This window comes from Thermobia domestica, chromosome 13 (assembly GCF_964235325.1).
Source record: "Thermobia domestica chromosome 13, izTheDome1.hap1.1, whole genome shotgun sequence".
Lineage (NCBI taxonomy): Eukaryota > Metazoa > Arthropoda > Insecta > Zygentoma > Lepismatidae > Thermobia > Thermobia domestica.
Window position 1 is genome coordinate 208,472,424 of NC_137466.1, and position 27,958 is coordinate 208,500,381.

Below are 27,958 nucleotides of genomic sequence, written 5' to 3' on the forward strand. Positions count from 1 at the left end.
ATAAAAGCATTAGAATATCGCTTCATACTCAGAAAGCATGGTGTATATCCAAATTATGTGAATTCAAAACCGAGACTAAAAGTATTACAACTATATCTATCGCTGAACTAGCGAGATGTGATAACAAACGGAACCTGTTCTTCAGACGCTGAATCCATATCAAAAATAACGTCTTGTTATGTCTTACAATTATTACAACATAGGAACCAGTATTGGAACTGGAGATAGTAGATTTGTAACTTGCACTGAACTAGAGAGATAAAATAAAGGAAGAAATCTGTTCTTCTGACGCTGAATCCACATTAAAAATAATGTATTGTTATCTCTTACAATTATTACAACACAGGATCCAGTAATGGAACTGGAGATAGTAGATTTGTAACTTGTACAGAACTAGAGAGATAAAATAAAGGAAGAAATCTGTTCTTCTGACGCTGAATCCACATCGAAAATAATGTATTGTTATCTCTTACAATTATTACAACACAGGATCCAGTAATGGCACTGAAGATAGTAGATTTGTAACTTGTACTGAACTAGAGAGATAAAATAAAGGAAGAAATCTGTTCTTCTGACGCTGAATCCACATCGAAAATAATGTATTGTTATCTCTTACAATTATTATAACACAGGATCCAGTAATGGCACTGGAGATAGTAGATTTGTAACTTGTACTGAACTAGAGAGATAAAATAAAGGAAGAAATCTGTTCTTCTGACGCTGAATCCACATCAAAAATAATGTATTGTTATCTCTTACAATTATTACAACACAGGATCCAGTAATGGCACTGGAGATAGTAGATTTGTAACTTGTACTGAACTAGAGAGATAAAATAAAGGAAGAAATCTGTTCTTCTGACGCTGAATCCACATCGAAAATAATGTATTGTTATATCTTACAATTATTACAACACAGGATCCAGTAATGGCACTGGAGATAGTAGATTTGTAACTTGTACTGAACTAGAGAGATAAAATAAAGGAAGAAATCTGTTCTTCTGACGCTGAATCCACATCGAAAATAATGTATTGTTATCTCTTACAATTATTACAACACAGGAACCAGTACTGGAACTGGAGATAGTAGATTTGTAACTTGTACTGAACTAGAGAGATAAAATAAGGAAGGAATCTGTTTTCTGACGCTGAATCCCTATAAAAAATAATATCTTGTTATCTCTTACAATTATTACAGCACAGGAACCAATGTTAAACTGGAAGTTGGACTAGTTTTTACTTCTTGTGGTTTCAATAATTTATAGAGGAAGAATTAAAATTAATTATTCTTCGTACGCTGAATCCACATAAATAAAAGTTTCTCGCATTTCTTGTAATTATTAATATACAGGAAGAATGTTGAAAATTTGGTAGTGGATTTATATTTTACTAGTTCCGGTTTCAGCATAAAAATTCGAACTGAGATGGAACTTTCTTTCGGGACCGTGAATTTATGTCTAAAAGCTAGTTTTTCATATTTATATATATTCAAAATTTTGATCTATGTAAATCAACATTGAAACCGGCTGGAAGTGGTACATTCCTAGCACTTCCGGTTACCAAAGACGAATAAAATCATAGATAGAACTTATCAATGCAGTACTGAATCCATTTAATAAAAGTTTCCCTTATTAATTATAATTTGTTCCCAATTTTAAGACCGGAAGTCATATACATTTTCAATACTTCTGGTTAGAATAGGAACATAAAGGACAAGATATTATAAAAGTTACTCTTCGCATGATGAATCCATTTTTCGTTCTCTTTTAACGTTTAGCAGTTTTGTATCAATTGAAATTTTACAGGCGGAGACAGAGTATTTCCTTGTGACGTCAAAAATGTTGCAGAAAATAATTAGCTGGCGATTAACGTTAAAACCGGAAATTGACTATTTCTATTTCTTTCGGTTTAGATAAAGGCTTAAGAGAAGAGGTTTAACCTATTGTTAGGATGCTGAATTCAGAGAACCACCTGCTTCTCGCTATGTGTTACCGTTTTTCCTCTGATACCTCTCGATTGACACATTGACTGACAGATCTATCCTTTCTATAAAATTTCCAATACTATGTATAGCATATAGTTTCGAGGTCTGCAAAATAATGTACTTATCATGTTATATAGAGTTGATTTTAAATTTAACGTCTCGTTCAGCAGCGAGGCTATATGTGACTTGGACCTACTGATTAACGTGTAATCCGAACCACACAAGCTCCTACCGGGAATCCAACCCGGGTTTCCTACGCCAAAGGCGCGTGCGCTAACTGCTTAGCCACGAATGTAGTCCGTGTTATATAGAGTTCATGACATTCATTAGATTACCTTCCATGATTAACTTCACAACTAAATGTAGTAAAAATTAGTCACTTTTAAGCAAATAAAAAATACACAAAGGATATTACACACACGGGAAATAGAATATTGTTTGCTTGAAGCTTATTTCTACAATAACTTACTTTGATCGTAGATAATTTCGCTACTCGTTGTTATTTACTTTAACATTTAAGCACATATGAACTTATGCAACTGTCTCTGATCTTACGATAATACTAGGGCACAAAGAAAAATTGACCCAAATTCAAACAAAGAAAATTACAATATAAGTGTTTCTAATGATGATAACAAACACGACTATTAATTGTTCAGTAGTCCCTAAGGGAGAAACAGAATAGAATATCGCACGCAGCAAAGGGAATTAAATGTTTATTTTGTTTGCAGTCCCTGGTATTATTGCATATATACAAACATTGTACAAGTTATGCACATGTACGCAGGTGTATTAGCTAAAAACAAAAAATATATTTGGTTATCGTTTCGCAATGGTATTTGTTGTTACTTGAAGAATTTGCTTCTAGTGAATTCTATACTGTACACTGTAAATCTTGACGAAGGAGCTGGCTCTTCACTGAAGCTGATCATATTTAAGGGATGCAATTTTATGTTAGCGTAAATCAAGTTGATTAGCTAAATGTGATACATACCTGTTTGGTTACTTACTAATTGTACTATTTACAAGGTAGTATGTTATAATTATGTTGATATTTTGAATGAGCGTAGAAACTATTGTAATATAAGAGGGTCTGAAATTTCCATTAATAACACAACCACACACACACAAAGAAATAAAAGTTCTGTGTACCAGACCGTAAAGTATGGATTCGGTGTAGTTTATTTCATAGAATCTAAATTTCAAAACCCCAGGACGATTGATCGTGCCAATGTTTTGCTACACAGTAAAAAATGAGGTGCTGAAACAACAGAAAATCACTACCACTTTAGCGTGTCACTTGCGTGTCAATTCAACACCAAGCATTTTTTACAGGCTAGCCTGAAGGGCTAGGTACCTTTCAGAGGGTTACGCCCTCTTTTAGGAACGAGATTGGTGGTTAACAATGGAATGAGTATGTTGGATGGGCTAAGTGATTTAACCTTTATTAGTAGCAACATTTACATAAATAAATAATTTTGAGTTGGAGAGTCGTGTTTCGTAGCGTTTGGTGATAAATGTTAGCCACAGCTTTTCAAGGTAATATTGTAAAGTCGGAAAAGTGATTTTCCGGTATAGATCCTGTGTAGGACTAGGCAGCTTAATGCGGAACGCTGTACGGAAAGCATGCCGTTCTAGAATTAAAAGTTTATTGTAGAACTTAGTTGGGGCAGCTATCCAAGCAGTAAACCCGCAGGTAAGGACAGGTCGTAAGAAAACCTTGTAGGTATTTAGGATGGTGTGTGCTTTAAGGCCCCAGGTGGTACCAGTCAATCGTTTCAGGAGATTGAGTCTATTATAAGCTTTAGTGGTTATGGTTTTCAGGTGTTGCGACCAAGTAAGGGGTGATCATAGGTAATTCCCAGATATGTGACAGTGTCACTGATTTGAATAGGCACCGCATCAATATACAGAGAGATTGCGTCGGTTTCGGCAGACTATGGAAGTTCTTCTAGGTGGTAATAATACGATGGCTTGTCAACACCAAGCACATCGACTTCAGAGCATATCAGAAATACCTAGTTACTGACTGTGAGTATTTGCAATGTTTTTTTTTTATTATTTGGTATGAGCAAAGCTTTGCGAAATACATTTCGTATTTATGACAAGTAACTAATAACATTCTATGTTTTCCGTAATCGGTCACAATAATATTGTTGTAAATCTGTGAATCATCTGACAACAGTTACTCAGATAACACTGCTTCCATCTGTTCTGTTTACCTGTTATTCTTGTGTCTTGACACGTATGAACAGAAGATGGCAGAACTGTTGCCTATTTATTTATTTATTTAACGGCAGAGTTAAGGTTATGTATGCCTTTTCTTACACTCAACCAACTCAAATGTATACAAGATATACGTACTACCATTGACGTCAAATCCATAAAAATTACAATTACTACGTTAATGCATATGCACCTAGACACACATATACCCCTACACACGAATATGCTCCCTTACATACCCCCTCCCCCATACCCTCATACTATTTATCATAAAAACAAGAAAACTATACATACAGCACACACAGAACGATATATGTATTCTTACGATATATAAGTATACTACCTTACATTTCCCCCCTTCCCCATACCTCTCCACAAACCTAGTATTATAGATACATACCTCAAGTTTCTGTTTACATTTGGTTGCTACTGCTCAGCTTTATGAAAAACAAACAAACAAACAAATAAATAAAAAAAAAACATCATTCCCGAGATTGGTGTACATTGGCTAAGGCTATCAGATATTGCTTCAAATTTCTTTTGAATGTCGCAATTAAGGGTGAATTCCTTACATCTGGTGGAAGTCTGTTCCATTCTCTAATACCAGAGATTGAGAATGAATTAGCCATTTGATTCGTATTATGACAAGGTATCGACAGCAGTGTTGATCTGCTAGAGCGAGTATCACGATTGTGCCTATCTCTAACATACTGTAGTTTATTGTGAAGATATATAGGCACACCAAATGTCAAAACTTTAAATAAAATTTTCATTGATTGGTATATGTAGCGAGCTTGGATATATAGCCAGCCCAATTCATTAAAAAATGTGTAACTCTTGTGATCAAGGAAACTCAGGGAAACTCAGAAAACTCAGGGTGCAGATCAGGGAAACTCAGAGAAATTTTATAAAATATATTTTTTCTAACATTAATTGTATACCAATTTAAGCTTAGCGAACCATTGTAATACCTATTTGGTTTTTATTGTTGTATGTATGAGCAATTGATTACTATTTGTCTCTATAGAATAAATGTTTTCGTATATAGACTAAATATTCACAGTTATTTATTCCTTATTTATATGTCAACGTCATCCGACACCTGTCATGAAAATCAGGGAATTTCCTGCCAAAGGTCAGGGAGAAGTACGGGAAATAGATTTCTCCAGATCAGTAGGAACTCTGGATAAACATCATTCATTGTTATTATCCTTGACAACAGTGGCGGTTTTAGCGGGTAGGTCAGGTAGGCACGGGCCTACTCAAAAATTTTGAAAAATATATAAACGCTAAAAGATACAATAAAGAGTAAATATATTTCCCACTATTTATATTAATGGTAGATAATTATTTAACAAATAGCATCAACAACTACTGTAAGAGTAATTTCCTACTGTCACTAATCAATCAAATTTGCATATGTATCTATAAGCGAGGGAGCGGACCTACCCAAAATTAAAATCCTAAAGCCGCCCCTGTTTGACAATTATTCTGAAAAAAAAAACAATCAATCGTTATTAATTTCGAAGAGTACTATACAGTGTACTTCGCATCAGGCCCGCAACCAGACACAGAAGTTTCGGGGGGGGGGGCATGAATAAGATAGGGGGGCCAAGTCATTAAAAATTCTCTTACAAATATCTAAATTGTGATTTTTATATTAATAATAACATTTTGTATTGAAATCTGGAGGAGTCATGAAAAGTTTAGGGGGACAGGCCCCCTGTACCCCCTCTAGTTGCCGGCTTGCTTCGCATTAAGTTTAATTCTGAATTATAATGTTATAATGATGATGCAAGTTACTAAAATTCGTAGCAATTTTACGTGTGTTTTCTTTAAAATTACACTGTATTGGGTATGTCGTCGTCAGCGCTTCTATTATAAATTTAATGAATATGTTAATATTATACATATTTTTCTCTCTTTGATTTTTCAGAATAGGAACCTCCTAAATTTATAATTACATAATAATGTAAAATTAACATTATTATCGTAATAAACATTTTAAGAAATTTCTAATGATTGAGCTACTATTAAGAGCTCTAAAGCCATATTGTGAGGACACATCGCTTCATGGATTTAAATATATAACTAAAGATGGCGTATCTTCAACCGAGAGGTGAGTATTGGACCTCAAGACTGTATTTAGACTATATTCGGGCAGCTATTCTCTATATAGGGTTAATTTAAATGATTCATTCTTTGTGAAAAGGCTATATTTCAAAAGTGAGAGATATATGGATGGAGCCACAAACTCACCAAGTTTGTACAGTATGACAGCAGGAACCGATGGCAGTACGAGGTTAGTACCTGTCGGAAATGGAGGGAAAACAAGTAAAAAGTTTTGTGTGCTTGAATGTTCCAAATGGTGGTCTGTTACAGCTGTGCAACACGCTTTCAGAAGAGGCTATGTAAACGAAGCATTTTGCTCTGGTATCGGCAATTTCAAGGACACGGGTTGTTTGTGTAAAGGGGAAAGCACCTGGCTTCCCAAACCTCCTGATTTAATGTCCAACAACTTCTTCCTGTGCGGGTATGTTAAGGACCTTGTTTATGTACACTCACTGCCGCAGTCCTTAGTCGAGCTCAAAGAATGTATCAGTGCTACAGTGCAGACAACAGACAGAACTATGCTACAAAATGTATGAAATAAGCTCAAATATCGTCTGGGCGTATGTCATGTCATCAAAGGGACACATATTGAACATTTGTAGACGATGCATAAATTTAGTGAGTTTCTGGTTCTTTTCATATATCTTTCATGCGTATAAGTTTAATACTTTTGAAAATACTGTTTTTTGATACTTAAAAAATTCAGTTTTTTTTAACGTGTTGAAGGAATACAACCGCGAGGAGAGTTTCAATTAGAATAAAAGGGTAACCTCGTAATGTGTGTTTACTTCTATGTATGGTAACATAATCAATAGACGTGAGGAAGTTAATGTGACATTCCCCTATAATTACTCAGTTATTATATACCAGGTACCTCTAATCTTAACTTTTCTTATCATGAACTTGATTCTAGCTTCCGAATTCCTTGATTATTACATACATTTTAAATTTTTGTTAATATTGTGTGGAGATGAGATTTAAGGGATTTCAGACGTACTAGCATCCTCCAGTGAATGTTGTATGTTGTATTAGTGATATTCTTGAACATAAATGAACTGAACAAAATCTCAAATAGGAATTTAAAATGGAAACATGGAGCGAGTGACACCTCGTTCGATAGATCTTTAAAACTAAAAAGCGATATGGCAAAAGATTTTTCATATCGGTCACCGTATTCAAAATGGCCCCCAAGATATGTTACCTGTATCAGATAAACGTCCAGTACCACTAATTTGAAAACGGTTGAACATAAATGAACAAAACAAAAACTTAAATACAGTTTTTACAAAAGAAAATGCGAGGACATAGAATAATTAGAAAGAGTTGGGAAACATGAGGAAATGTACAAGGAGGTGAAATCTGTGGAACTTAGGAGGAAACAAGGGTGTATTATGATGGCAGTAGAAAATAAAAATGGGAAGGTAGTCAGGGACAGCAATGAGGTCATAGAAAAATGGAAAGAATACGCGAAAGACTTTTATGAGAGTAGGGAGAGACCGTGTAGCCTAAATGTTGAAGTAGAAAATGAAATAGAGGAGGATGATAAAGGATTTAGTATTCTTAGGAATGAGTATGAAAAGGCTATATCCGAGATTAGGAATGTAAAGACAACCGGGATAGATAATATACCAATCGAATTCATTAAAAATATAGGAGACAAGGGAAAGAAAGAATTGTTCCGACTATGCAATGAAATACATGAGACAGGAGAGTGGCCAAAAGACTTCCTGAAGACGATCATGATACCGATGGCTAAGAAATGGAACCCAAAGAGATGTGAGGATTATAGAACTATTACTCTCATATCTCATGCAGCTAAAATTTTGCTCCAAATACTGAACAGAAGGTTATATGGAAGAACAAATGTAGAAGTTGAGGAGGAGCAACTCGGGTTCAGAAGAGGTAAGGACACAAGAGATGCTATTGGATTATTAAGGGCGATCGGTGAAAGATTTATAAAAAAGGGAAAGAGGTGTATGTTGTATTTATCGATCTAGAAAAGGCTTTTGACCGCGTGAATTGGGAATTGTTGTTGGGAGTTCTAAAGAAGATAGGGTTGGAATGGAAAGATCGAAGACTCATAAGAAACTTATACATGAACCAACAAGTAAGTGTTAGGATAGGGGAAGAATTGACGGAAGAGAGTGCAATTGGAAGGGAGTTTCGACAAGGATGCTGCCTCTTGCCAGCACTATTTAATGTCTATCTAGATGAGATAGTGAAAAAGAGCCTATATGAGAATGATGGCATTTTGGTAGCAGGTAAAATGATTAGATGCATAAGATTTGTTGACGATATGGCGCTTGTTGCAGAATCTGAAAAGAAAATCAATAAAATGTTAGAAAAAATTAGAAAGGGCTTTGAAGAATATGGGATGAAAATAAATGTTAGGAAGACAAAAGGGATGGTGATTGGAACGAAGGGATGTGTGTCAAATGTAAAAGTAGGAGGGGAGAAAATAGAACAAATGAATAGTTTTCGATATCTGGGTAGTATTCTTAGTAATGACATAAAGTGCGAACGTGAAATAAAAGGAAGGATAGGAATGGCGAAAGAAGCGTTTAGGAGGAAGAAAAGTCTGTTTTGTGGGACCTTGAATAAGGAGTTGAGAAAAAGACTCATAAAATGCTTCGTGTGGAGTGTTCTACTGTATGGGGCGGAAACGTAGACATTACGTAAAAGCGATGAAAAACGACTGGAAGTATTCGAAATGTGGGTGTAGGGAAGGATGGAAAGAATTAGTTGGGTCGAGCGGAAAACGAATGAGAGGTTGTTAGAAATGGTGTGGAAGAAAATAACACTTTTAGATATTGTTAAGAAGAGGAAGAGAAACTGGTTGGGACATTGCCTAAGAAGAAATTGTATCATGAGGGAAGTCATAGAGGGTATGGTGGCGGGAAAGAGAGGCAGAGGGCGAAGGAGACTACAATTAATGGATGATATAAAAACAGAAAGATCATACGTGAAAACGAAGAGGTTAGCGGAGGACCGTGGAGCATGGAAGCTTCTCAGCTGCTGCAAGTGACCTACCAGTAAGGGCAGAATACCTATGATATATATATAGATAGATACATAGATAAGTGTGCATGTTTGTGTTGCTTCTATTATGGATTTTAATTTTTATTTTAAATTAAGAAATGTTGTATGATAAGTAGTCTATTCTCGTTTCATTAAAAATTAAATTTCACCCTTATAATCATGAGGATAACTCTTTTAATGAAAGTCAACTATTTCTGGCAGTTCACTTGTTGTTTTCAATTAATTACGCAACCTCGATACTCTATGCCCATTGACGTAGGAATTAGGTTGTTTAATATTCTTCATATTTCTTTAAAATTCCTCATACACTCTCTCTGTTACATTCTATCACACTTTCTTACATGTTCCTTTTAATAATGTGCCCCTCAAATAATATTGCAATGAGTTTCTTGTGTTTTACTGTAATCATATATCGATATTTATATCACTTTTTAAACGTGTATACCACTTTTTAATTGCACCCAATTTATTGTATGTATATACAGTATATATATATATATATATATATATATATATATATATATATATATATTCATTCATATTTCAAACTGTTTCAGTTCATTTATCCAATACGTCGCATGTGTATAATGCCTATTACAACTGACTTCTTGCCCTGAGGTTTGTTTAAATGCACACAAAATAATGTTTTCTTCTTCCCAAATATTTCACTTACCATTTTTAATCTTGTTCTTACATCTTGATCGGAACTTGAGTCTTTGTTTGTTATGTAATGTTAGTTTGGTAGTTTATAAGGATTACCCTTACTTTACATTTTAGGAAGCATTTACAATCTAATGTAATATTTGCCGCTTGATTCAAGTACTATGTTTTCTTGTTATTACTATTCAATAGCAGTGGCGGACCTTAAGGAAGGTCATATCGGTGAGACGTTTATAATTACAAGAAAGCTTACCTTATGTACTCATTCTAGTGAGTAATTTTTTAAACCTTCATGAAGCTTTCTTCTCTTATCTTGTAGACAGTGGCTTAATTAAGGGGAGAGGTTCCGGGAATAATCCACCCCGAAATCTTACTTACTATATTAAAGTAAATGAAATATCTTGCAGAATTTTCACTTTTCCAGGAATAAAGTTAGCAAAGCTCACCCGAAACAAAATCGTAAAACGCCACTGCTTGTAGTAATAAAATTTTATATCGACGTGCCATCCTGCTAGAACCGCCACTAAGCAATACTATAAAAAAATCTAAATTGCTATAGATAATTTCATATTAATTTTGCTTTCTATTACAGGATAGTGTGGATTGTTCTAACATTATTTAGTGTAATCTTCTGCTTTTTGCTGTCGGAAGTTGTATACCAACGATACACTAACACTCCAACTATCACCACAGTGGATACCACTCATTATCCAATATCAAATGTTTACTTCCCGGCAGTTACTGTATGCAGCATTAATAAAATACAAAAATCTAGAGCATATGACTTTGCAGATTCACTGTAAGTTTTGTTTATTATCTTTAGCAATGGCACAGTATCTTAAAAATTAGTTTGAACAATAATGTATAATCACGTACACAAATTGATTATTCTTGTCGAAATTTGTTTTGTAAATATTTTTCAATAAGTTTACTACTTAAACTCAAGTGACGGGCGTTCATAGCTGTCACTGGAATTCACAACGACTTATTAAAAAGCAACTAAGGACTGCTTTACACTATGAGATAAGTCCCAGGAAATATCTTAGGGTTGATGTAAGGAAAAATGTTACAACATATGTATCTCGTAGGAAATCCTACCCTTTTGTGCTATACACGTAACTAGACTGCATATCCTATTGATATCGATACAAGGCGCTATATTGTAAAATTGGATACTTCTAAAAAAAAGCAATAAAAATCAGAGCATACCTCATCAGTCCCTGCAACCAAGATTTCTCTGTAAATTTGCAGATTTCTCTGTAAATTTGGGGAGGCCCATTCAGATGCAGAAGGTATATATATGAGGATTTTAAGACAAATTGCATTCAAATTATGCCAAATATTGTATATTCATAAATTCAATAGGGGGGCCACATGAGCTTTGGGGAGCCCCGGGCCAACCCGGCCTTTCAGGATCAGCGCCCTTGCCTGCAACGCTTTACATTTTGTAAAAGTAGTTTTTTGCTCTTTCACCCACATACTATTAGCAGGGAGAAAACAAATTTGTTTTCACTTTCTCTCACCTGATGTCGCTTAAATCGAAATCTTACAAATTTTATTTCCGAAATAGATCGTGCTCTAACCAAGAAAAATCTCCTAAGTTCGTTCAGAACATAGGAAATGACGTGCGATCTGATGCCATACACATTGAGACGTTGACTCTAGGAAAAATCGTAAGAGACTTCCTAGGACATCACATTGCGTATAGCAGGCCTAAGAGACCTCTTTGAGAATTTCAATAAAAGTTTTGAGGCATTAATAAAAGTTACTTTTGTTCATTAAATTTGCATAAGAAATACTAAGAAACAGTTCTTCTTAAAATTTCTTTATTAATATATATTTCTCGTAGAATCCTTCAAATTGTGCTTTAAGTATTCACTTGCATTTTCAGTGAACGATTACATTTGTTTGAAATCAAAAGCAGAATAGATGTCACGAGTATTCTTCAGAAGCAACAAGTTTCCTTTTAGTTGGGTAAAGAGGAGGAAATTGAAAAAAAACTGCTCAATCCTTTAATTCAAGTTAAGAAGAGCTTGTTTTGATGGAAATGTAATGATTGGAAAATGGTTCTTATTTAAATAATGGAGTTTTAATGTAAATGAGATCACGTAACCTTCACAACTGAAAAACATAAATACACTATCCACTTCATAACTTCTAGTTTATGTTTATTAGAAACAAACATATTCCAACAATGATAAAAGTATATACAGGGTGAGGCAAACAGGTAGGTAACATTAAATGTAGGTTTACTCACGTGAAAATACAAGGCAAGGATTTGGTTACAGAGTTCCAATTTGACACCCATCCCGCTCAATACAGTGATGGAGTTCGTCCATTGTTGATTGTATGGCTCTTTGTGCCATTTGCGCAGGGATAACAGCGATGGTCTGAGTGAGCTTCCTGTGGGTGCTCTGTCGCCCAGATGACAACAATTGTATTTCTTCACACTACCGGAACAAAATATCCAGCTCCATGTGCAGCATTGTCCACGTTTGTGAGATGCTGCATAATCCGCAAGTGGTATGTCTTCATTCCTAAATCACGGTGTAAAATTCTAACCTTTGAGAAATGTTAGTCTCTAGAGAAAGTCTGCGCGAGGACTTGGTTGGCCTAGCTACCACTCCCTGGACGAGGATGGTATCCTCTTCAGTTCAGACAGAACTCTTTTTACCACTGTTTCCCTTGCAAACGTCTTGAACGGACCCCGTTCTTACAAACTTCTCGTAGATCCAACCAATTTTCACGCGCGAAGGTGCATTCTGTCCGGTCCAGGCCGTGAATATTTCTTGTACGATGCTTGGGTTCTGAAAACCCTCCATCCAGGTAGCTATTTCCCTTCTTTCCTCAATGGAATATTGGCACGACAAGGTTTAATCTGCAGAACAAAAACAAAAAGGAACACCCGTTTAATGTTAACATCTTTTTGCTTTACCCTGTATATCAATACTCTATGCAGTAAGTACTATGCTAGTAGATCAGCAAATGTATCTGTAATGTAGGTACAACACCATTTAACTAAGTATATATCATCGGTAATTAGCCACTATGCTAGCCATTAAAGAATAACTTATCCTCAAGTAACTACAATGATCAATGGAAACTGGACTTTCAAGAGAAGAAGTTTCTGTACTATAAATGAAGAGTAAATTCTCATTTAAGTAGAAACTACATAGCTAACAAAGAATAGGTTTCCTTTAAGTTGCCGACTGTGCTAATGGACGAGGAGTTCCCTTCTGTTAATTAATTACAACGTTTGTCTAGGGAAACTTTACTTAAGTAGTTACGGTGTTACTGAACGAGGAGTAAGTTTCCGTTGAGTACCTACTATAACCTATTAGATAATGAAGAGGAAGCTTTGGTTCAGTAGTTATTTTTCTAGTGAATCAGAAGTTCTTCTTAAAAATAAACAATCCTAAAAAGTTAAGTCAGTTCGACCTTAAAAAGAGGAAGGTGTACCGTATTTTACGGACCATAAAATGCAATTTTTTCTTCTAAAAATTACCTCCAAAATTCAGGTGTGTCTTATACTCCAAATTAATATAAAAATGTCCCCGTAAAATATGGTATTTAAATTTAAATATATATATATATCTTTACTTTAATATATAAATTTACTTGTAAAATCTTGAAACGAAAGATATAGAAAGGGAATACTGTGTTATCAACTAGAAATTCGACAGAAAGTTTTGGGGTATCTAATACGTACTCCGTTAGCCAATACTTTTATTCATTAGTTTTACTGATTGATTTGTGTTTACGTCTATTGTCAACAGCGAGAACATATATGACGAACCCTACAGTTTAAAATTGAACCTGAACCATTGTAGCAAGACTCCTCTCTCGTGACTCTCGGACCAGGATTCGAATTCGAGACCTCGTGCACTAAAGCCATGCCTGCAAGCCACTAGACCAAGTATGACTAGTCAGTGAAGAGTACATGAACTTCTAGTGTCAAGTAACATGTCGGCAGTGTTGGTGTATTCAAGGTGAAGTATTATTAAATACTTCAAATTAGATGTAATATTACTAAATTATCACTGAATACCAAAATACTTATTACAATCTTTTTTGTGTGTTCAAGAACCTATCCAGACGGAGACGTGAATAAAACATCGATTCTAATGTTTCTTCAGGAGCTATCGGAACTTATTTATCCTGAGGACATCGGAGACTTTGCAAAACTACACGAAGCTCAACAAGTAATCAAATCCAATAATTATGGAATTGAAGATCTCATGAAAATTGTAAGTACATAGTTATTAAACGTAATATACATTACCAGAAGCGAAATAATTATACCTACGTAAATAACTCACTAGGATTACAAACTTAATTATTTAGTCTAAAGCAATGATGGACAAATGACAGCTCATATGTCAGATATCTGATTTGTTCAATTCCTAACGTAAGTCTAGACATAACAAAAAGATAGCTGGTCATCACAATATATTTTAAGAAGCGAGACTTCACTTTTAGCTGAAAATATTTTCTTTATAATAGCGCGGCTTAGTCATAAAAAACTGCATTTAGTGAAAAAATTATGAAACTTTCCACACTTGTAGAGTAAGCCATGGGATACATTTTAAGATATGGAGACATTCGAAATTCGTGCTTGTTTGGCCGCCATCTTGGAAATCAATATGGCGCCCACGCGAAGACACAGAATTTTACTTAAATAATATTATCTCCTCACAGAATTACCGTAGAAACCTCCTTCTTGCGTCAAATTAAAGATACTGAAAGAGTTAAGAATTTACACTTAGTACATGTTATTTCTATGGCCACTATATTTAACTATAGCGACTGTTATCAGTAAATTTCAGTTGTACTCGTTACAGAGTATTGCTATAATTGCAAATAACTATGAAACTATCAGATTTGTACATTCACGTAGAAGTAATCTTGATAGAGCATAATCTAACCTTTCCAACGATATCAGTATCTTTGCTCTATCTTCAAAATAAAAGGAGATAGTCGACTTTATGTATTACAGGGTGTTGTGCTTTGGAATGTTCAACTTCACACACCAACGTGTAATTATGTTCTCTAGAAATTACGATAAATACTTTTTTCTCGAGTCAAATTAAAGAAAATGAATTTTCCCAAAATATCAGACTAGCAGAATATATTTGCTCGTTTAGTCGCATGCTACACTGATTTGTCTATAGTTACTATGAACGGTGTAGAACTCTTATATCAGTAGAAAACTATTTTGAAATATTATTATTATAAATTGTATTATATGAGACTTTGTTTTTTAAAAAATGTGAATAACAGAAGTTTCAAAGCGTCAAGTCACTTCAGGAGCAAACTCCTGCACAATTTTTGCACATAAGCGTACACAACAGTCTTTCTTTTTGCACTTGTAAGCATTTTGCTGGCATCCTTTTTTGCATCTGCACTTAAACAGTTCTCTTACTGCCTTAGAAATTTCCGGTTGAGTTGACAATTTTGGTGTTGGTTTTCCATCTAGCAAAATCCATCTCCAATCTTATAGTGGTAGAGTGTACTAATGATGTTCATTGTAGCTAGTCCTCATTTGTGACCACTTTGGTAAATTGCCCTTAAAATGTATTGCTTCAAAGCATCAGCTGTTGGGGGAATGTTGAACATCGTTCCGTTGAAGGAAGTAAATAGTTGCTTTCGAGCCTCGTTTACAGTCACTAAGTCACTCGGCTGAGCATAGCAGAGCACGATATCGTTGGAGTAGATCAAATACAATGTATGTGATTGTATCTTGAGGAAACGACAGAAACTCAAATGCTTCCAATACTTCAAGAAATGAATTCCATCCCTTCCACATGGTTGCTTTTCCATACCCGTAAAAAAACGAAACACCCTCGCATCCACTGAAAGCGTGGAAACCGCAAAATGCAATTGACTCTCGTTCTCCAAGTTGTTCAGCAATAACATGCATATAGAAGAATGTGGCTTGTTTCCACTACCAAACTTTACGAACAACTGTTTAACATCTTGATGTTTCATCTCGAAATAGTACGATATTGCCAAAACTACATCGGTGTCAACTGTTCTGATACATGTGTCATGTGCACCATGAGGTACAGCTTCTTGAACGTGCAGAATAATGAGGGTATCGGCTTCTTAGTGGTTGCAAACTTCAAGAGAACTTTCGCGAAGACAAGAGCAATTTGTTCCTGAACCATGGAAAGATAATTCTTCAATGTCTGAAAAGGACCTCCAAGTTACTATTTCTTCTCCTAGAAACGGAAATAGTTGAGATTTATTTTCGGAATTTTTAAGGAAGTTTTGCCAGTTCCTTGGCAATGATCCATTTGGCCGTACCTGCAATCTCTGTCCACTACTTCGAGATTCCCTAGTATGCGATTTAATACTAGATATGTTATAAGTGTTCTATACAATGTCCACTCGTTGCACATTATACTTGTTAGCATCTTCTTTGATGTGTTCTTGAAATATCATTGAGGAGTACTCAAGGAACGTACTTGTAGCTGTTGGCTTAAGAACGTGAACAAGGGCTGCCCCATTGTACGTAATTACATCAAATTTAAGAGAAGCTACATCCTTTAACGTAGTGGTAGAAAAGGTGTGGCATAATGGATTCCTCCTGGTTATTTTCACTTTCTGTGTTAGAGCAGTCTCCTACTACTGCATTGGTCATAATGTATTGTTCTCCAGTACCAAAGCACCTAAGGAACTGAGCTTTAAAACCAGTTCTCATAATCCCATTCTGAGAAATGGAGGGTGGAAATGGTTGGTTTTCAGGGACTGTTCGTTATTTAAAAGACGGACAGAAAATTTTCGTCTATGGCGATAGATCAAGAACAACGCTCTTGTCAAAGGAGACGGTAGGACAATAAGTCTTTTGGATAGCCCTTCCGCCCTTTGTAGATGGATGCTTGCTGGACCCGAAATTTCATCTATGATTCCAGACTTCAAGGAAGGTCAATTGGGATTGCACACAGAAACAGAGTCTTTTCAGAAGATAAAGCGCTTCGTGAGGTGTTGGACGAGCTTGGAAATCCATTTCTTGAAGAAGGAAACGAATTATTTTCCCTGGAAACCGGACTTGTAGTGCAAGAGGAATACAAAAGAAACCTTATGGTTATTGAAGAAACAGGGAAGAACCAATACAAATCATACTTGGAGGATAGAATTTTGAATCAACGAGTCTTAATATATTCACCAATATCTAAGAACAATTTCCAGATGTTTGGATTAGCTAGAAATACTTGATCCACGAATATGCTTATAAAGTCACTGAAATACGACATACTTGTAGATCTCTTTTCTAAGTTGTTTGTAATATGTCTGGACAGAGAATTGGATATCGACAACTTCTTTACCTTTGAAAACCAACCATTTCCACCCTCCATTTCTCAGAATGGGATTATGAGAACTGGTGATAAAGCCCAGTTGCTTAGGTGCTTTGGTACTGGAGAACAATACATTATGAACGATGCAGTAGTAGAAGTAGGAAACACAGAAAGTGAAAATGACCAGGAGGAATCCATTATACCACACCTTTCTATCAGGCCCGTAGCCAGCTCAAAAAATTAGGGGGGGGGCGGTAAAAGTTAGAGGGGACGACCCAATCATATTATACTTCATCACCATATTATAGTTCATTTGCAAGCCTACCGTCAAATTTTATGGGGGCCAGCCAAAATTTAAGGGGCCCCCTTGCCTCCCCCGTAGATACGGGCCTGCTTTCTACCACTACGTTAAAGGATGTAGCTTCTCTTAAATTTGATATAATTACGTACGATGGGGCAACCCTTGTTTACATTCTTAAGCCAACAGCTATAAGTACGTTCCTTGAGTACTCCTCAATGACGTTTCAAGAACACATCAAACAAGGCGCTAACAAGTATAATGTGCAACGAGTGGACATTGTATAGGACACTTATAACATATCTAGTATTAAATCGCATACTAGGGAATCTCGAGGTAGTGGACAGACATTGCAGGTACGGCCAAATGGATCATTGCCAAGGAACTGGTAAAACTTCCTTAAAAATTCCGAAAATAATCTCAACTATTTCCGTTCCTAGGAGAAGAAATAGTAACTTGGAAGTGCTTTTCAGACATTGAAGTAGTATCTTTTCATGGTTCAGGAACAAATCGCTCTTGTCTTCGCGAAAGTTCTCTTGAAGTTTGCAACCACGAACAAGCCGATGCCCCCGATACCGATTGTTTGTCCTGCGCTAGGAGTACTACCAACTGGTACAGTAAATACGAAATGTGAAACTTAAAACGTCTCGGCAAGTGACAATTTATGTGCCTGGGATGATTCAGAATCTTTTTGTGTTAGAAGAAAGTTCAATGCAAGTTTCATTTCCAAGAATTTTTACATGGCTAAGTCTTAACAACGCTAGTTACAACTTAAGAAATTCGAATCAAAAAAATTAATATGAAGCTAGTGCACTTGAGAATATACTAATATAGGAGAAAATTAAATAAAACGCAGTGATAGGAGTTATAACAAAATGGAGAGACATCTAGGTTGAGGTTTTGCATTAAAGTAATGCGACAATATGGAATAATATGCAGTTTCTCAACTGACTTCAATAGGTATCCAATGTAAGTCGTCTATGATGGATGTTTGATAGTCTAGATAGATTTACATAAAACAGATTATGTTAGGTGTTTATCTGAAAGGAATCGGGAAATAGGAGGACCGTTCATTTAATTCCCGGACTAATGCAATAACAAATCATAAAGAACGACGACCTATTCGTTCTTGTCTGCTTCAATATAATTTCTTGCTATATTTACAAACCGATTCGAAAGTTGTTGAGGCGTGGGAGACTCGGGCTTGATTTCTGTCAAGAGCTCATTCGTGGCTAAGCGATTAGTTTACGCGCCTTTGGCCTGGGAGACCCGGGTTCGACTCCCGGCGGGAGCTCATGTGGTTCGGATTCCACGTTAATCAGTAAGTCCCGTCTCATATAGCCTAGCTGCTGAAAGAGACGTTAAACTAAAAATCAACTCAACATCAACTCGATTTCTGTGAAGAGCTCATGTGATTGACATCCCACATTAAGCTCTAGAACCACGTCTCTATAGTCTCGATGCTAAACGAGACACTAAACTCAAATTTCATTCCAACCCAAAGTTGTCGATCTCGCTAGAAGTAGTTCTTATATATCTCAGGAACTTTCTATAAAGTTGTAAAGCTTCTGCAATTGCCACTCATAACGAAAATAAAACAGTAGCACGAGTAACTAAATCTCTGCTATTAATGTAGAAGGTTCTTTATTGTTCTTAACAATTTATTCATTAGTATAGTCTCTGTATTTCATCTCTCTCTTTTAGTGAAATTTTGTCCCTGGAGTGTCCCTGGAACTTTTAACATACTCCAGTTATTTCCATTTTCCTACTAAAAGTTTCGTTCTATGGTTTCCCTACTTTGATTTTGTAAACACTGGTGTATTTACTCTCCTTTACACTGGTGTATTTATTCTACAAAAGAAGGCAATCAAATATCTTAGTACGAATGGTGATCTCAACAATTTCATTAGCCGTGAATTATGCATTTATATTTAAATTCCGTTTCAGAAATTTAACAAAAATAATGTATAGATTTAGCAAACAAATGCCTCCTGATTCTACGTTTAAATATCTGGTAACCTTATTGCGCATTTGTGTGGTTCTTTGTGAGATGTATATTTCAATAGCGTGGATTCTGACAAAACGAACTTTAACATTGGTTGCTTAGGGTTTAGGTGTTATGTTTCAGCACAGAGGCTATATAAGATCTGGATGTATAATTTAAGAAGTTTGCAAACCACGCACGAAATACAATTTTCAAGGCTCTCTAACTGGTAATTGGACTGGAGACTCCAACCATCAAGGTACCCGTGTTAGACACCATCAGTAAGGTCTCCAAGGTTAGCATTGACGTTATTATTCCGCGAAAGCTTATGAGTAATGTTTTCACAACATATATCCGTTTTCTTGTAGTAAATATACTTGTATTTTACGAGAATGGATTTGTTTTATATTAGTACCAAATTGCTAGTATATTGAAACACGAATACAAACATTAGACCAAGAAGTCGGCTATGTATCTTGTGGAAACAGTGGATGTATATCCTAATTTCTGTATACTCACAGATTATGATACTGTTTGTAAGGCAAGCGGTAATGTGGCTCATTGATAGAGCGATTATCTCTGGTGTGTCGGGTCCCTAGTTCGATTTCCCACCAATTAAGTTTGTGGTGGACAACATTGTAAAATGAAATTAAATTAAATATTTAATTTGACATCCCACGATTATGCACCGGAAGAGAAATAAAGAAATGGTGGAATGAAGAAAGTGGGAGGAAATGGAAGAACCCCGAGCAAACTCACATACACAGTGTTTGTCCACCGCAAAGCTCACTTGGCTAGAACCACAATCCTACGCACCAGAAGTGAACTCTTTACTATTGAGCTACCGCACCCCCCTGGACAACATCGTGTTTATGGGTTTTCTTGGGTTTTCCCATTCTCTCTCACACTTTCATTCTATCAATTCTTCCATTATCATTCACTTGCCTTAATCACCCGTCTCCCTTAGCCTAAAGGACATAATTGTTAGACGTTGGTTAAACTGAAATATTTCATTTCATTTTCTTTTTGGCAGAAATAACAGACTTCATGGCACATTTTAGGTAGAAACGCATGAACAAAATAAAGCAAATATGTAAGAAATATAAATATTCAGATCAAGTTTAATAATCTAATAACTTTCTGTCTACCGACAGGAACACATAAAAAATGAGTTCTCACACAGCAATAGAAGCAGGCTGTCTGACTTCTTGCTTTTGTATTTAACCAGTTGATGAAAACGTATATTACAAGGAAAAGAATATGAAGTTTTATGAGAAATTTTACTATGTTATAGAAACTAGATACAGTAGTCTCCCGAGTATCCGGTCTAATGTGGCTGAAGGACAAGCCGGATATCAAAAATATTGGAATTCTATGAACTCATTTCCTTGCTCTACCAATACTAGAAGACAAAGTTTTTATACCAAAACTCACTGTTATAATACAGTACGTATTTTCTCACTTCTTATTTGGCTCAGCGTACTGTACACGAACAGCGGCAAGCGTATTGTATTGAGGTACGTTTACATACTGACGAAACTATGAAAAAGGAGCAGAACCGCTGCTCTTTCCCTGTTACAACTTGTATTTTGCACACGACACGTAGGAGGATCGTACCAGACGCCCACTTCCAATGCCGTGGCAATATTTCCAATGCAACGCCTTGCTTTCCTCATTTAATTACGATAAAAGAAATCTATGCGGGATAGTTGCGGACCGGATACTCGATAGTCTACTGTATTTATGCAGTTTGTGTCATCATTAATATCTCATTACCTTACTGTCCATTACTGTAATTCTTGATATAAAAAGGAAAATATAGTTACATGATAGTAGCTTCATTCCCTATTTAGTACGGCTAATATAGCTGAGCTGACATTATCCTTGGAGTTTTTTTCTTTTTCATTTTATCACTATAGAGTTAATAAGCTTTTAATATTTTAAAAGTCTTCGAAGTCTTACGACACTATAATATGTTGAAAATGACTACCGTACATTTTAATAATTAATAAGAAAATAGTTTGAAGATAGAATAAATAAAAATAAATAATGAAATATTACTTTAGTTATTCCAGCCATGCGACAAAATGATTGTCCGTTGCAAATGGAAAACAAAAGAGTTTAATTGCACTGAAAGAATTAAGATGACTAAAACTGCAGAAGGATTTTGCTGTTCTTTCAATTATTTCGCTGAAATAGGAGAAGTTGCCAGGTAAGATATTTTAAAATAAATAACCTATATCTTATCTTCAAATCCGATACAGTACAACCCATATAATCCGCCACATTTGGAATTGGAGGTATGGTCGGAACGCAAAAAATGAAATGAAATTTTTGATGTTACATGCCACGATTATGCCGGGAAGGCTAATGGAGGCGGTGATTATGAGGAATGAATGAAATAGTGAAATAAAAAAATGGGTGAAAACGGGATAATCCCGAGGAAATCCACGCACACGCTGTTTGTCCACCACAAAGTTCACTTGGCGGGAGCGGGAATCGAGCCAGGGACCCCGTGCACCAGAGGTGAACGCTCTACCACTGAGCCACCGCGGGTCCCGGAATGTAAAAATAGTCGAATTATCAGAAAAAAAAACAGAAAATAACGATTTACAGTAAAATAAACAATCTCTGAACTCAAAAATGACTGTATTGTTCTCTACAGTATAAGCAAACGAACTAAGCACTAAAAACTGCACACCACACTACAGAAAACATGCACAACTAAAGAAACTATACAAAAAATTCGAAGCACTAAAGCGGAAATGGGGGAACAGCAAGTAAACAACAATGCCGCTACGGCAATAAACGACAGTGAGCTTTGTGAGTCACCAACAAGTCGGAACAAGTCCGGCTCTAGCACGGTCGGATAAACCGAAGTGGTAAATCAGCCGAGGGCGGGCAAGAGGGGTTCTACTCTACCTAATAAAATTTATTTACTACAAATTACACATGGTATTAAGCAATTGAAAATCTAATTAACAAGGCACAAGTAAAAAACTTAAAGAACCTGAACTACTAATGGATTTTTTTATATTGGATTATAATGTGTGTTTATATTATATGTGTAACATAATTTACATTTTTATGACATTAAATATTTTGTTATGTACATTATCCACATGTCTTACAAAGTAGTCAGGTAATTCTTATTAGTAATATATAAAATGGAAAACAGGTTAGGTTCAATGGGTAATTCTAATAATATCTAATGATTTTCTCACATACATAACTAACTAACTAACTCTATGGCCTATGGAACCCGGAGGTTTAATGCCGCTTTCACAAAAGCTCTCCACTGACTTCTATCCTTAGCCAATTGGATCCAGCTTCTACTTTGTATTCCTATCTCTGCGAGATCCATCTTAATATTGTCCTCCCATCTTCGCCTAGGTCTTCCTAATGGTCGTTTTCCGATGGGTCTTCCACTCAAGACTTTGGAAGCGTTTCTACTTTCTTCCGTTCTAGCTACATAACCTGCCCACCTAAGCCTCCTAGACTTGACGACCCTAACAATGTTGGGTAAACCGTATAAATTATGTACTTCCTCGTTATGAAGTTTCCGCCATTCCCCATTCCCGTTCCTCTTGGGTCCGAATATTCTTCTCAGGATCTTGTTCTCAAATACTTTCAGTCTATGTTCTTCCCTCAGTGTAAGCGACCATGTTTCGCAGCCATACAGAACAACAGGCATGATTATCGTTTTATATAGTTTAAGCTTCAAATTCTTCGACAGAATTCGGGACGACAAGAGATTTTGAACCGAATAGTTTTCTCACATACATATGATATCTATCTAAATACTCTATGATTACCTATAAATCATTTTCAAAATGTAGTTATGTGTTTCATATTTTAATATAACTTTTGATATCCAACAAATTCAGATATACAAAGAAAACTTATATACATTGTAAAATTCTGTTTCTTATAGTTTATAAGTAGAGCTAGGTTGAATAATTCAGCGTCCTTAATCGATTCCCACTACGTCAAATAGATTATTTACAAATCTTCAAATAGGTTACAATATGTAGTATTCACAAACACTAGTTCAAAATTCTCTCATATAAGGTTTTGGGCAAATGCAGCTTTCCCTCGAATTGACAGTCTCAGGGAGGACTCCTCAGTAGCATGCTACGTGAGGAACTGTAGGACACGCTCGACTCCGCTGCAAGTAGAGGGAGTTGATATTTCCGTCAAGGCTCCGCTGCAAGCCTGGCCAGGTTGTGGTCAGGAATCTCCCGCTGCTCCACTGCAAACAGCAAAGAGAGGTAAGGTCTTGAAACCTTTAGCTCCGCTGCAGGCTAAGGCTTTGGGGAAGGGTAGGTGCCTCTTAGACTCCACTGTAAGTCTATAGAGCGGAGACCAGAAAACTGGTGAAGATCTGCCGGCTGCGTCCCATTATATAGGCGTCCAGAGCGGCGGTGGCGCTGCTTCTGTCCTGTCGTCATGTGCTTCGTAGGAGGTGCTAGTGATCTGCTTCTTATAGTAAATCCACGTGGAGTGTAGTGCTTTGTTGTAAATCCATGTGGTGATGTTTACAAGCAAGAGCGTGAAGTATTATTTGTATACGTGGTACATTACAATATATAGAGAGAGTTTGATATTATTGATCTAGTTTTGAGGGCAGCCATTAATAAAAATTACACATATGAATAGCATTTTTTATTCTAAAGGCATATTATTATTATTATTATTATTATTATTATTATTATTATTATTATTATTATTATTATTATTATATAATTGATGATGGCGGCTAGATCATAAATAGCCATTATCTGTCGCAGGAGTATTTTTTTTACAATACTAAGTCTTTTGATTAATCAATACGTAGAAATGTTACTTTGTTCTCATAAATTATATTACCTATGCATCACTCTCTCATGAATACATGGCAAAACACAGATGATGTAGGGTCAATCCTTGGTATGAGATCTCAGTTTTGAAATCATACATGAGAGAGAGAGAGAGAGAGAGAGAGAGGTTTCACAGTATTGATCGTAGTGCAGTGAACGATTAAACATTATCCTTATCCAGATGTTCTTTTCGGCATTCGCTTGAACCCTGCAAATAAATAATCTCTTTTTTTTTTTTTTTTTTACTAAGTTCTGTCTCATCTTCGAGTATTCGAATATTAGACCCAGCGAGAGTAATTTCGTTAGGAAATAATTCTCATTAAATAATTTAATATCAAGTTATTTTCGGAAGACGAACGGATACAGTTTCTCTATGTATCCACTCATCCGGTACATAAATCTCAAGACCTAACAGATGGGTCACCTTCAAATTTGACAAGGATCTAGAGTCAAGTACGTTGGTGGAGGTGCTTTTCGAACCAAAACTGGTAAAAAAGCAACCATTTCCAGTTTTAACACAGATCAGTACATAGCTAAAACAGTAATGATAGCAAGAAGAGGTTCAGAGCAATCGACTAAGCTAAAACCGGAAGTTGTAGAAATCTACTACATCTTCCGGTTTCAATATTGATCTACGAACAGTTAAAGCGATAAGGGAGATCGAGAACCGATTTTGCATTCTGAGAGTAAGTACCCTTTTCTTCGAGAGTACTCAACCCTCTAATCAAACCGGAAGTGGAAAAAATCAATATTCTCTAGTTTTAACGTTGATCTACTACCATTTCCGGTCTTAATATTAATTACAAAATTATCACGTCACACAAACCAAACTTCTTCATGTGGTGAACACGTCACACTGCTATTTGATCCAAGACATTTGGAAATTTTTAATTTTGCGTTCCATCATTATACGCAAGGGTAAAGGAACCGGTTATAATGAACGAAAACGTGGAATATCGAAGGCGAGAGAAATAAAAGAGCCACGAGAAAACCCACCCACGCACACACTGTTAGTAAAAATTGAAATAAAATCTTTAAGTTTTACGTCCCACGGGTATGCCGGTTAGGCTAAACGAGACCGTGATGATGAGAAATGAATGAAATGGTGGAATGAAGAAAGTGGGAGGAAACGGGAGAACTCAGAGAAAACCCACGAGCACGGTGTTTATCCACCACAAAGTCCACACGGCGCGACCTGTGTTCGAACCAGCGACCCAAGCACCGGAGATGAACGCCCTACTACTTAGCCACCGCGCCCCCAACACACACTGTTAGTCCACAACGACATACATTTGGGAAAATGAATTGTCAGATATAAACTGCTAGACCTCCACGCACACGGTATTTGTCGACCACAATGATCATTTGGCGGGAATTGAATCAAGGATCTCATGTAGTAGAGAAGATAGCTATACCACTGAGCCACCGCAGCCACTTGATTTAGGATTGAATTTCTTACTTAAGCACGAAGATCTTGAATGCTGCATCACTGACCTTATAGTTGATACTAGTTAGAAATTCATTAAGATTGCTAATTAAGGTTTGTTACTTTGATATAATATGTGTTTTCCTTGCTCAATTTAAAAAAGAACTAAGTGATATAGGAAGCAGAGATAATTTTATTAGTGCTTTTCATTAAGTATTCATTCTTTCTTTTCTCTAATTAGAGAACATGATGATAAAAATAAACCTAAACAGCCTTATCGCCTCAGCGGACCTAGTTTTCATCTTGGACTGTCACTAGTCTTGGATCCTCAGTTAGATGAATATTTTGCTACACTTTTTTCGTTTAGTGGCTTTAAGGTAAGTTTCATTGTTTCATGGAACATTATTGTCCATCTTATACTGTTTATAGCAATAAGGAATAATTCTAAAAAATAATGTTCATGAGTAAAATCTAAACTGCAATGTTCATCTCCAATAATAACAGGGTCCTGTGTATGTTAGAACGTCAATGTCTTTGAGAAGATCACTAGTATTCTAACTACCTCGAATAAGAGATTACGTGTTGTTTGCCACGGTATTGTTCTCTCTGATTTATCTGAAATCATAATCGTGAAGATTTATAGAAAATCGACTCATAAACTAAGGGTTTTCCAGATGACTATATTATAACAATCAAATTCACTATGTTTATAAATAGAATACATACAATACAAACGGCCCCAAACAAGGTTGCTGCTTCTATTCCTTAACCATAGTTTTGAGTATTCATTAGACATTTGTATCCAGAGATATTTTAGAAATATTTTAGTTTATTCTCAAAATTTAAATTATATTTGAATGTTCCATTTCGTTTCCTCTGACTTTGTCCGTTAGCTGTTTTAGTGTATTTATGTTTTTGCTCGTTTGACATTAGACAGGACTCGATCGCTTATTAACATATGTTTTAATGAGTTTGTGTAGGCTAATTCTATTGAGATATATGATATATGAGATGGCTCAGTGGTAGAGCGTTTATCTCTGGTGCGCTGGAGCCCTGGGTTGATCCCAGCTCGCTCCAAATGAACTTTATGATGAACAAACACCATGTGCATGGGTTTTATTTTGGTTGTTCCGTTTCCTCCCACTTTATTCATTCCACCATTGTATTATTTTCTCATCATCACCGTCTCCTTTAGCCTAGCCGGCACAACTGTAGGACGTAAAACTTAAAGATACATTTCATCCTCTAAAGAGAAATACGCAAAGCCCACTACGCGCCAGCTGGAATCTAACCGGAGACCCTAAGCAACAGAGGTGAACACTTTACCACTGAGCTACGTTACAAAATGTCAACTGTAACACGTATATCTCATCTCAACTATAGGTTGGTGAGCAACATGGCAATTTTTAAAACTTTTCTCTTATTAAGATTGCTGTTTTATACTTTGATAGCGCCCCTTCTTCGTGCTGCTATATGACATCAACTTCGAGCTTTGTAAATGTTAATTTACGAAGCTCGAAGTTGATGTCACATAGCCCTTCTGCTATTTCCGTTTCTAATATCACGCAGCAAGCTTTCTATAGAGTTAATATATTACAGAGAATTTATGCACCCAGAAGCATGAAATAAAGTGATGATTATAACTTCACATCATATTTGGTTATTAGTCCTAGGCGACTCCTATAAGAATGCGAAATAATTTGTAGTGGACAAACACCGTGTGCGTGAGTTTTCTCGGGGTTCTGCTGTTTCCTCACACTTTCTTCAATACACACTTTTTTGTTCATTCTCATCATCATCATATACTTTACCTTACATGACATAATCGTGGAACGTAAAACTGAAATATTTCATTTATTTTTCTTACATATATAGAATCCTATTCTTTAGTCGCGTAGCATAACAAAAACGGAACATTATGTAACAGGAGGTGATATTAAGAACTCCAATTATATCAATTATATTTTATATATCAATTATATCGATGAGAAAATGCAATTACATCAATTTACTAAGCTATTGTGATCTTAATGATGTTTTGTGTTCATTTGTTTGTAGCTGAATGTTCTCTTT

General features: G+C 35.9%; 1 protein-coding gene across 1 annotated transcript in view; it reads left to right on the forward strand.

Annotated features, from left to right (window-relative positions):
• Nucleotides 1-6,146: 6,146 nt before the first annotated feature.
• Nucleotides 6,147-27,958, forward strand: part of LOC145667478 (sodium channel protein Nach-like) — a 72,065-nt gene continuing 50,253 nt past the window's right edge. Inside the window, exons 1-5 of the mRNA XM_081734955.1 lie at nt 6,147-6,328; nt 10,613-10,819; nt 14,105-14,267; nt 21,667-21,812; nt 26,127-26,262. Of these exons, the coding sequence (XP_081591081.1) occupies nt 6,228-6,328; nt 10,613-10,819; nt 14,105-14,267; nt 21,667-21,812; nt 26,127-26,262 (753 nt within the window). The 5' untranslated portion in view covers nt 6,147-6,227. The remainder of the gene's footprint in view (nt 6,329-10,612; nt 10,820-14,104; nt 14,268-21,666; nt 21,813-26,126; nt 26,263-27,958) is intronic.